This window comes from Camelina sativa, chromosome 17 (genome assembly GCF_000633955.1).
Source record: "Camelina sativa cultivar DH55 chromosome 17, Cs, whole genome shotgun sequence".
NCBI classification, from domain to species: domain Eukaryota; kingdom Viridiplantae; phylum Streptophyta; class Magnoliopsida; order Brassicales; family Brassicaceae; genus Camelina; species Camelina sativa.
In genome coordinates, this window is record NC_025701.1 from 11,681,019 (window position 1) to 11,692,750 (window position 11,732).

An 11,732-nucleotide genomic window follows, 5' to 3' on the forward strand; every position below is an offset into this window, starting at 1 on the left:
GTTCTTATATTCCAAACAGTACACAATTAATTCATAAAAAATTTAAGAACTCCCCTTATATGAACCCCCCAATAAATATGCTCTAAGGGCTTGGCAGAGCCTCGAGCCCCTCAGCGGGTTTTTGAGATTGGTGTGGATANTGTTTTGGGTAAAAAAAAAAAATCAGAAATGGAAAAAATTGTAAGATCTCCCCTTATATAAGAGACCGAATCTTTGTTTAAGAGGCGATACGTGTCGCCATTCTATTGGTTGAAAGAATAAAACAAAAGAGAAAAAAAAACATTTCCTCGATTTATTTCTTTTTTCGTCTCTCTCTCGGGGTTGCGATTGAATCGACGAAACAAATGATGAATTTGGAATCAGAAGCATGTGTTCCAAATTAATCATTTGATTTGATATTGTTAGTGAAATTGATCATCTTTTTTTTTATTCCCGCTTTCTCTGTTTTGAAATTGGAATTGAATCTGATATCAATCTTTGTTTTTGGGGGCGGGTTTAATGATGATGATGTCGTCGCTTGGTGGTGGTGGTGGAGGAGGAGGAAGTTGTGGTGGTGGAGTTTGTTGCAGAAATAGTAGATTTCTGTGATTTTCTGTTACCAACACAAGCAGAGAAAGCTGAGCGTGATGAGGCAGTGGCGAGTGTGTCAAGTGTTATTAAGTATATCTGGCCGAGTTGCAAGGTACGAACACTTCAATCTCTCTCTTTGAGTATATTGTTTGATTTCAGAAACTGCAATCTCTAATTCTTGCTTATTCTCTGTTGCAGGTTGAGGTTTTTGGGTCATACAGGACAGGGCTGTATCTTCCAACAAGTGATATAGATGTAAGTGTAGACACCAGTTTTGTTTGATTGACTCTGTGATACATAATTAACAAGAATACCTTATCTCACATCCATTTGGAGCTATTATAATACTGTTTTGATACTTAGACGTTAGCTACTGTATAGATTAGTGTTTGGAAAGATCTTCATGTCTAAATCTTCATCCCTTTTTGCTGTATGTATAGGTGGTGATTCTGGAATCAGGTCTCACTAATCCACAGCTAGGTTTACGCGCACTCTCCAGGGCATTGTCACAAAAGGGAATTGCAAAGAATTTTTTGGTATTTTGACTTTTTATTATTACTATGATATGGCAGTATCTCAGTGTGATCATGTCGTATAATTAGCTCTCTAATTGTTCAGGTGATTGCTAAGGCTCGTGTACCAATTATTAAGTTCGTTGAGAATAAAAGCAACATTTCATTTGATCTAAGGGTTTTTTTATCTTCCCATTTCCCTACTATCTTCACTTTTGGATTCAGTGTGCTTTCTTCTTAAGTAAACTGTAATCTCAATATCTTGGATCATCTTCTTAGCTCATATTTGCATCAATCCGGTTCACTTTTTCCTTAAAGCTTCAGTCTTTGTTGTCTTGTGAGATCTTGTAGATTTTGTTTATGTTACATTGTCTGGTTTGATTGAATGCAAATTCCCTTTTTTTATCCTTTTACTATAGTGGGTGTTTGCTTATTGTAACTCATATGTCTAGAGTCTACCTGTAATCCGTTTGTGTTGTATAGAGATGGTTGACTAATATTATGAGATAGTGCAAGTGAGGTGAGCCCTCATGGTCTGATACTTTTGAAACTTTTTATTTCAAGCAGGCAGATGATTCTGGTGTTGAGGACAAGTCTCACACAAATAGTGTCATCTGTTGAGATGGATTCGATGAGTTTAGCTTATGGCTGTCCTGATCTCAGAACTCTTGATCTTTGTGGCTGTGTATTAATTACAGGTAAACCTTTCAACTTTACGAAACCCGAATCAAAGCTTCTGATTTCTGCTCTTAAACATTTGTTGTTGTTTTTGTTGTTGTTGCAGATGAGAGTGTTGTGGCTTTGGCAAACCGGTGTGTACACTTGAGGTCATTGGGGTTATACTACTGCAGAAACATTACAGACAGAGCGATGTACTCATTGGTTCAAGCGGTATGCGATACATTCCCAGCACTCCACACTTGTTCAGGCAGGCATTCACTTGTCATGAGTGGTTGTCTCCATTTACAATCAGTTCACTGTGCATGCATCCTCCAATCTCACGAAACCCACACCGCTTTCCCTCACCGGCTCATTGAACCGGTGTGTAAGCCAGAAGGTCTTCTCTTTGGTATATGTGTACACATAAAAAAAACCTATGGTGTTAATAAAAAATTCTTGTTGAGTTTACTTCTTGTCTTTTGATGCAAAATCTCAAGATTTTAACATTATATACATTATATCAATCTTGTAAATGATTGCCAAATACTTATATCTAACAATTTGTTAAGCTTGGTCCAACAATCACACCATCATTAACACTTGCAAGATGATTTGGTTGAGAATATTTAAGCAAAATTTAAAGCAAATCAGTATTAAAATTAATCATTTTCTCCATTTATGAATTGCACTTCTATTGTAATATGTATTATTGTTTTTATTATGTTTTGTATATTCTAAAATTAATTAAATGTAATATTTTCTAATTTTATAAAATCTTAAATGTTTACACATTTATACTACTTCTATTCTATTTAAAATTTTAAAATTTTAAAAAACAATAATTTTAAAAATAAGAGACCCAAAATAAGAACCTACCAATAAAAGAGAAAATTTTATCTAAGAGATCATGAGTTCTTATATTCCAAACAGTACACAATTAATTCATAAAAAATTTAAGAACTCCCCTTATATGAACCCCCCAATAAATATGCTCTAAGGGCTTGGCAGAGCCTCGAGCCCCTCAGCGGGTTTTTGAGATTGGTGTGGATATTGAACGCAAAGCTATAGTTAGAAGAGTCATGGATGAGGATGGATACTTGAGTCTCGTTGGTAAGCTTTGTGGCGGTCAATCTACCAAAAAGCGGAGTAGAAGCCCATAGTTGTGAAAAGCGAGTGAGCTTTAGTTAGGCTACGCTGTGCGCAGTTTAGCTGGGTTTTTTTTAAAAGTGTGTACTGTCTTTTGTTTTTGTTTTTAATACAATAAGGTGATATAATAGCACACGTATTAATTAGGAGGATCAGTTGGCTTTCATTTTCATTTCTCATTTTAATCCTAAACTAATCTCTATATCTCATTAGAATATCTAGCAAGAGGTAATGACAACGACAAAGTGAAAACCCAAAGAGATTTAATTTGTTTGCCAACAAAAAGCTTGTACGGGCGGAAAGAAAATATTAGATGAACTATTTCAGATAGAAACAGATTGCACACTGAGACCGAAAAGACTTGAACATACTCACAGTAAACTTCCAATTCTCCTCATCCCCAAACCTCCCTATGAAAAGAGTCAGAGTAAGTAGTTCTTCACTATCTTAAATAGAATACTTACTTTTCAACGATAAAACAAATTTTTGCACTAAGATCTTCCTTAAAATCTTCGTCACTGATTTCCAAATAATCAATTAGCTCCTTCGTCAGTTGTGTGACATTATTCTCATTCACCAAAAGAGTGACAAGCTCAAGAGCTCTTTTCCGAATAGAAGCATCTGGGTCCTAAATCGTTGATGGAAGCGGAAACCCAGTGAGCATTTTTAAGTTAGAATAAGACATCTATTACTTAGCAGTTAAACATTGTTTAATATATTGTCCTGGTAATACTAAACACAATACCTTAACACATTCCAAAACTGTAACTCTGTGTCTTTGCACTGCTTGATCATCGAAAGTGATTGCTTTCATCAGCATGTTTAATGCAACATATCTGAGAGAAGGAAAGCATGAATTTGACAAGGTAATGCATCATGTTTAAGAGAAACAAAACTACGATTAAAAAGGAAACGCTGGCTGGTAACCAAAGCATAGTGTGCTTCATAGAGTTACGCAAATCCAAAGAAAAATGATTGATGGAAGGAAAAACAAAACAAGCAAGCTATATCATAAACATATAATACCATATGCAGATACCAGATGAACGAGTTGAGATATCAAATGATTTGTTTTCTTTAACCTGTGTTTTAGAAGAAGAAATCTAGAGAGTTGTGATAAGCTAGCTTGCGTAGGTTACTTTAGGTGGGTGCCGTTTCTATTTAATACAAGAAGTTAATCTATTAGCATGACAACATCTATGATCATTTGGTTTTCCTTTTCATTTCTCATTCCAGATTTAAACGGGAAAACAGCTAATTCCCCACTGAAATTTGTTGCTTTATCGTATTTATACACGAAATTTTAAGTTGTGGTTATATATACTGTCGTTTCGATAATTTTTTTAAAAATAAAAATTATGAAACAAAATATTACAAGCCGGGGATTTGAACATGCGATCAATAGCATCAATTGATAAGCTCATATAACCAGCAGAGCTACCATAACTTTTGTTTACAATATCAGTCGACCATGTAATATATGGCACTTGATTTTGGAGTGGTTTTTGGCTTTAGATCTGAAAAATCTATTTTTCGAGCCATTTATGATTATGAAAATATAGATTTCCTAAAATTTAGGAAAACCAGTTTTTAGAGGATTTTAGCAATTCTTTCATAAAATCTAGAAACCACATTTTGTGGGTTTTCAGCGTGATTTTTTTTTCTTTTTCTTAATATATATGTTTATTTTAATTACTTATTAAATTCCAAAACAAACGGAACCTTTTTTTTTTGTGCAATGAACAAATTAAAACCTATTCTAGGAGTATTTACTAAAGACTTGCATATTTGTTATTATTAAACTAATATTTCTTATATACTTTTTTACTATAAATGAGCTACGTTTCATACTTTTTTTCTACATTATTGTATTTTTTATCTTATAATATTTATTTTACTATTTTAAAAATAATTATTTTACATAAAAACCAAAAACAAATCAAGTTACCATTCAAGATTTTGCAAGTACTAAAAGTTACACCAAAATCAAGAACTCAAAAAATCAAAATCCAAAATCCAAAAACTAAAAACTAAAATCTAAAAACCAGTAAAAAACCGGCCGCCATTTATGGCCTATATGTATAGTAAAAATAATAAAGAAAATCATTTACAGTACAAGCTTTTGATCATCAAAAGCACCATGTAACCCAGAAACATTTATATATATACTTGTATAAATGTTTCTGGGATTTTTAGAAACTCAATTACTGGTCGATTTTGTAGATCAATGTTGGAAATTATAGAGTGACTGCTATCTATTTACAAGATCTGATGTAAATACCCTCTAATTTTTATAATATAATTGAGATAAAAAAACCAAAGGATAATAATACCATCGAAAAAGATGAATAACAAAACTTTCTTTTTATATACTAGATGTTAGCTCACGCTAAGCGTGAGTTCTTACATAATCGTTATTCTATTTTTAAAAAATAATATAAAATAATAATTTGATTTTTTGGGTGTACATCAAAATTTAAAGACTACGTAATATGAATTTAACTAATGTAAAGAATTCAAATTTCTTTTGATGATAATATATTTAGTGTAATTAAGTTATATTGTATCTTACATGCCATATGCCATATATTTTTGTAGTTGTAGTTATATTTCAAAATCATTGTGATATATATTTTCATAAAATTTATTTTGTGGTGTAGTTATGCATATCATTTTATTTAATTATGGTGATAGCTTAAACAGATTTAAAATGTTTAAATTAAGAAAAAATTAGGTTTGCAGTGTCGCATACATATATAACTAAATGAGTCTAATCCTAGATTATTAGACTAATACATTTTCCAGAAAAATAAAATAAAAAAACAGCAACTACTTTATTAGGTTATTATCTTAAATTCTTTAATTGTGTATGGACTTTGATTTATATGAAATGATAATGTTTCATATAGTAAAAAATAATTAAACTATATATCATATATTACATGTATATCCTATTAAAATAAACTGAAACTTTTATTAAGTTAAGATATTATTGGTTAAATCAAGAAATAATAATGATATTGTAGAATTTATAAAATTATGTGAGATTTGAAATATGAGACCATGAGGGTTATAGTGAGATATGTGTCTTTCTTTTAATAGATTATACAGAAATCGATATATCAAAGGTAACTATTTGAGAGTTACAAAAATGCAATTAAGTGCATACTATACATTTTTAACATGTTTTATTATATTAAATTAAATTCATTGAGAACACTACTATGATATTATTATGGGAGTTACAAACAAACTTTTATACTTTTCCAACTCCTAAAATTAAAACTAATTTAATTTAAAAGTGAGTGTTGGTGGGTCCATCAATTTGATTCAAAAGTAAAATATATTATACATTGATCATTTAAAAGGAATACGAACATCTAATTCTCAAATAAACTTGATTTTTTTTTGTTAAATCCAACATATGTGAATTTAAATTTAACTATGGAAATTTAAAAAATAACTATGAATAGATTAGAAAGGCAAGAAATATAAAAGAAATATTTTATTTTTATATAAATAAAATAAAAATTGAAAACAATGTTAAATATGTATAATACTTTCTAAATTAAAATATAGAATCAAACTCTTACAACACATATGAGATATAACAATATTTGATATTGGTGGGAGAGGAGGAGAGAATAATTACATATAAGATGATAATCCAAATAGATAACAGAGATGAATCTTTTAAAAATATTAAACAATATAAAATACATATCATGTAGTCTCTAAAATTAAAATTTAGCATTAAAAAATTACAATGAGATTTTATTTGTTTTTTTGTAACCCATACAACAAAAATAAGAAATTGAAAACAAAAAAAAATGAAAAATGATTTGAGGTATTATGGAAGAGAATGAGAGAATGTGAAAATAAGAAAGTAAAAGAATGTCAATATGACAGAATGAGAGAATGCTTATTTATATGATAAAAATTGATGAAAGTTACATTTAGAATTATGGAGTTACAATAATAATGTATTGTGTTTGAATAAAATTGAATGATTGAATATGATCAATGCATATTTTATTTTATTTTAATGTGTGAGTTAAATGTATTGTGTTAATTAGATCTTAAATATTGTTTAAAGCATTTAATCAATTAGAAATCAAATTAAAAAAATATAAAATATTAAATATTAAATAAATATCAACAAATAAAGAAAGACCAAAACCTTACTTTTATATATATGATTCTTAATCAGGCAAGAGAAAGAAAGATAGAATGGAATCTGCTCGATAAGTCGATTTATTTGTTTTTTCCTCCGATTTTTTTTAATGCAATTAGATATTGTTTTGCTGGAACATGAAGATTTCATTTTTTTTTTTTTTTTTTTTTTTTNCGAACATGAAGTTTTCATAAAAATTAGAAATAGTGTAAAAGTAAAGAGAAGAAGTGTAAAAGTAAAGTAAAGGCCCAACTGAAGCCCATAAAAATAATATATCCATCGGATGGGGTATATAATGATTTATAAGTCTCCAATAAAGAAAAAAGCATTTACGACCAGGACGGCGAGGAGGAAGAGAAGGATATGACGACGGAGAACAGCTACACTGCGCATGTGGAATATTGGCGTCAAGCGGAGGAATCCGAAGTAATAATTCTTTCATCTTATTAATAATTATCTATGATTAATTGTGATATGTTCCCTTTGTTTTACAAAAATTAAACCTATCCTAGTTCGTTTCTAGGGTTGTAATTAATGGACTGTTATAGTATAGATGTACTATTTTAAATTTGCTGATTGGTATTTCATATAGGGATTCGATATAGAGAATATTTCACTACCATCATCTATGGATGGAATTGTGATCACTGCTAGACTGCTTGCCTTCGACTGTAAAGGATTTTATCCTCGTCTTTTGACGAAGCTTTATGCTAAGTTGGGGCTTCATCGTTACAATATGTTGGAGGTATATATTTATATATTTAAACTTCTCCTCAGCTGGTTTGTACATTATTTTTATATACACCAAATATTCAAATTGATTCCATTGATTTTCTTTCTTCATATCTGTCAGGGAACTAACTTCCAGTTCGATTCCCTAGTAAAATTCAACATGTTACAGAACATTGTGTCTTCTTACTACATGACTCTGCTTGCACACGATTCAGTTGCTTGCCCATTGGGTAAAACCTTTCAGGTTCGCGTTGATGAAGGACAATTTGGCACTTTGGATATAGCGTGCTCCGTTGCTAGACCTAAAGGCGAAGGTGACTTGTCGTGCATTTATATGTGTTTTTTTTTAGAAAAGCCTGATTTTTAAATAGAATCTGACTTATCATTAATAAATGTTGCACAGAGACCACCAAGATGCCCTTCATACCTCACTTTCATGGTGGCGCATCCGCTGCTGGTATCTTCAAAGGAGAATTGCCTGATTGGCCCTCCGATGATGCTTTGAAAGACCAAAAACGATTTTACTTGGTAAGATCCTCTATATATTAATCACGCACGACACTACATTAGTTTGTTTTGCTCATGCATGATCCGTTAAGCTAGCTAGCGCAGCAGTGATATGTGTTATTGTTGCCTATGCAAGTGAAGGAATCAGAGTGGCAAGCCAATGATTGGATTTCTCTGTATTTGGAACTTGTCATTTATGTAAATGATAGGCTCATCACTGGAGTAAGTTTTACATGTCAATAATGATATATCACCACGAGTGTCACTGCTGCTAATTATCATAATAATGAATTCCAATCCAAAATTGTAGATGCATCGGATGACAGAAGTTCTGTCCCAGTTGGAGATTGTGAAAGTCGCGATAGAAACTGCTACTGGAGATGTGGAGCCGCCGAATGAGAGTCTCAAAGCCAAAAGTGCAAATGTCTACATAGTGTTTAAAGGCTTGGCAGAGCCCCGAGCCTTTCGCCGGGTTTTTGAGATTGGTGTGGATATTGAACGCAAAGCTATAGTTAGAAGAGTCATAGATGAGCATACAGGATACCTGAGTCTCGTTGGTAAGCTTTGTGGTGGTCAATCTACCAAAAAGCGGAGTAGAAGCCCATAGTTGTGAAAAGCGAGCGAGCATAGGCTAGGTGGTGCCGTTTAGCCTGATCAGTGTGTACTATCAGCACGTCTGTACATTATTTATTAATAGTAGGATTATTTAAAGCAACGAAGAAATCCATTACCACAATAATTGAAAATTTCATGGAGAATATTAATTTGTTTGTCGAGTGATAAGGAGCCTAAATGCCAACAAAAACTTGTACGTACAAAAGACGAAAATACTCTGTCTAAACCAGTATTGTAATATCGTCCTTGACATCGGCCCCTGCCTCTGCGACTGCCTCTTCCACCACTGTATGAGACTCCTTCAAAATGCTTTGTTTCATGTCGCGATCGTTTTAAAACCACAAATACGTAACTGCCACTACAGTTCCAGTGGGAGACTATGCGTGGTGGTGGGACGTGGCACTCACGGTCACAGTTGCTATTGAGCTGCAGAGGTAGGTTTGAATCAGAGGATCTAAACGTAGTCAAAGACAAAAGGTAAGTGGAGTAGTGAAAAGGAAGTAACGTTTAGAAGCATGACCTAACCTAACGTGTAACTTATGTGGTATCGACTTACGAACAAGTGGGAGAGGTTTCTCAACGTCAGAAAGCCAAACATAACAGTCACGCTAGCATATCTTTTGATCAACGCGACGTCAAACTTTTTCCCTATCTCCTCACTCCTCAGCCGTTTGTCATATTGGCTTTGACGAGGATGGGAGAAAAGATGGTTGTGATTGGACGATTAAATTTACGCTAATGTGTAGAATTAATCAAAATTAATAATCCAATAGGATGAAGGAGAAAAAAACTTTGTTTAAAGTAAAATGCGAAGAACTTCATTTAAAGCATTGATCTGAACCAATAAAGGTTAAAAAAGAAACTAAACACACAAACAAAACATTAAGTTCACAAACGAGAAGGAGAAATCAAGGACGGGGTATACACAGTTGTTCTGAGATGATCTAAGGAGGCTTGGTTCCAATAAGTTATTCTCTCTAGAGTCCCTCTCCTTCTAAAGTATGTGGCCGCTAGACCAAGCGTCCAAAAACTTGCGTTTAGCCGACTAATATTTAAAATACTGAAGGAATATATTTTATCCCATTTTTCACTCGGATGTTCCTACTGTAGAGCCCAACCGTCAAAAACAGAACATTGTAGTACGTCTGATAGACAAAAACGGTCAACCAAGCTCCACAGGCTGACAGGCGTATACCACGAGAGTATTTGGTATACCAACTTGGTAATGATATCATGCGAAATTTTTCAGTGTGGAGATCAATTGCTAGTAATCTTGAAGGTTTTGGCAACGACTTCATACTCATGATGGGTTTTGTTAACCAAAAAAGTGATCCGTTTACAAAGACTGCTGTTTGCTCAATGCGTAGTTGGTAGATAAAAAGATGAACATTATCACCGACGTCTCTTTGCTCGCCATTATTGAGATTCAATAGCTCGACCTTGATATTGTGAGCTATGAGTATTTTCTCCAAGTTCTTCAGTTTCCTAAGCTTGCTTACTTAAGCACGAATGTTAGTGGCTGAAGACATATTTGTATGCAACGTAAAATGATCTGAAATGTCCGATACTTGTATGAAATTGCGGATCAGTGATTGTCATCTTGAGCAACGTTTTTTCCTTCTTCTTGTAGTCTAGCTTTAAGTTGCGTTTTCTTGTTCATATAAGACTCTCCACGAGGTTTTTGAATCATATAATCACTTCGACAAAGATTTTGTGTCGCATTTATGTCGCCAAATTGTAGAAGGCTTAGCTCATGTCCATGGACAAGGACTATTTTTACACCGAACAACAATATTTTTGTCATCTTTGTTGGTTCTGAAAAATAATAACCAAAATTTATTCTGTAATAATAATATTACTCTTTTTTGTTTTTGTTTGTTCGGTCCTTTTCATCCATTCTTTTGTGAATTTCAGATATTTTAAGAATAATAATGCAAAATTTCTCTGAAGATTCACACAACGTCAATCAAATAATATTAAAGTTACTTACACGTTTTAAAGTTAATAATTTATATAATCACGATATGTGTCAAATATATTTTTTGACATGGTTGAATATTTTTTATTAACAATTATAAGAAAATTAAAAAAATTTAAATATAAAAAGATTACAATTAATATTTTTGAAAATTATATAAAACCAAAAATAATCATCTATTATATCACTAATTTTAATAAGAAAATTATATATTAAATTACTAATTTCAGAAAATATGTGCAATTAATAAGAAAAATATGTGTAATTAATTAGGAAAATATGTGTAATTAATAAGGAAAATATTTACAATTTAATTGTAATTATTATTTATTATAATCATATAGTAAACAGAAATTTATATAAAAAAGTAATTAAAATATAATAATTTTTTTAATATAATATATCAAATTAAAACCATCAAATCAAGATGTATGTAAAGCTACGGGGACAAATCTATAAACCCTATGTATTATTTTTATAGATAATCTATAATTAAATCTGACCACCCTTTTTCTTAGTTCTGCTTCTAATTTTTCTTTCCATAGACCATAGCCGAAGCGCCCAAACGCGAGCTTGCTGACACGGACTTCGCAAGACGCCTCCGTCTCGTTCTTTTCCATCGCCTTCAAGATCCCTTTCTTAAACTGGCAATCCTTGTCAGCGCCACAATCTTCGGGGAGCTTCGAACCCAAATTGTCTATAATTAAGCGTCTTTGTGTTCTGGCTTAGAGGAAGATGAAGAAGAACTTTGAGAGCGGATTACCTAAGGGTATAATGGGGACTTTAATCCTATTTATATAATATAAAAACCGATATCAAAAAAAAAAAAAAAAAAAAA

General features: G+C 32.1%; 2 protein-coding genes and 1 long non-coding RNA gene across 4 annotated transcripts; all 3 read left to right on the plus strand.

Moving 5' to 3' along the window:
• Window positions 545-1,094, plus strand: LOC109130151. The gene is made up of 3 exons (XR_002036252.1): window positions 545-682; window positions 769-825; window positions 1,011-1,094. It is a non-coding gene; the product is annotated as an uncharacterized LOC109130151 (long non-coding RNA).
• Window positions 1,537-2,225, plus strand: LOC104759390 (F-box protein SKP2A-like). Its single transcript, XM_010482323.2, has 2 exons — window positions 1,537-1,780; window positions 1,867-2,225. Exons 1-2 carry the CDS (start codon window positions 1,654-1,656, stop codon window positions 2,223-2,225), a joined length of 486 nt encoding a protein of 161 aa, XP_010480625.1. The 5' UTR covers window positions 1,537-1,653.
• Window positions 7,403-8,981, plus strand: LOC104756761 (UPF0725 protein At1g23970-like). 2 transcript variants are annotated; one of them, XM_010479405.2, is made up of 6 exons: window positions 7,403-7,488; window positions 7,655-7,807; window positions 7,916-8,108; window positions 8,198-8,322; window positions 8,437-8,523; window positions 8,612-8,957. In XM_010479405.2, the coding sequence occupies exons 1-6, from the start codon at window positions 7,426-7,428 to the stop codon at window positions 8,906-8,908; spliced, it is 918 nt and encodes a 305-aa protein (XP_010477707.1). In that variant the 5' UTR covers window positions 7,403-7,425; the 3' UTR covers window positions 8,909-8,957. The 2 variants fall into 2 exon arrangements, with proteins under 2 accessions (XP_010477707.1, XP_019094887.1); XM_019239342.1 differs by having other exon boundaries at window positions 7,404-7,488; window positions 8,039-8,108; window positions 8,612-8,981.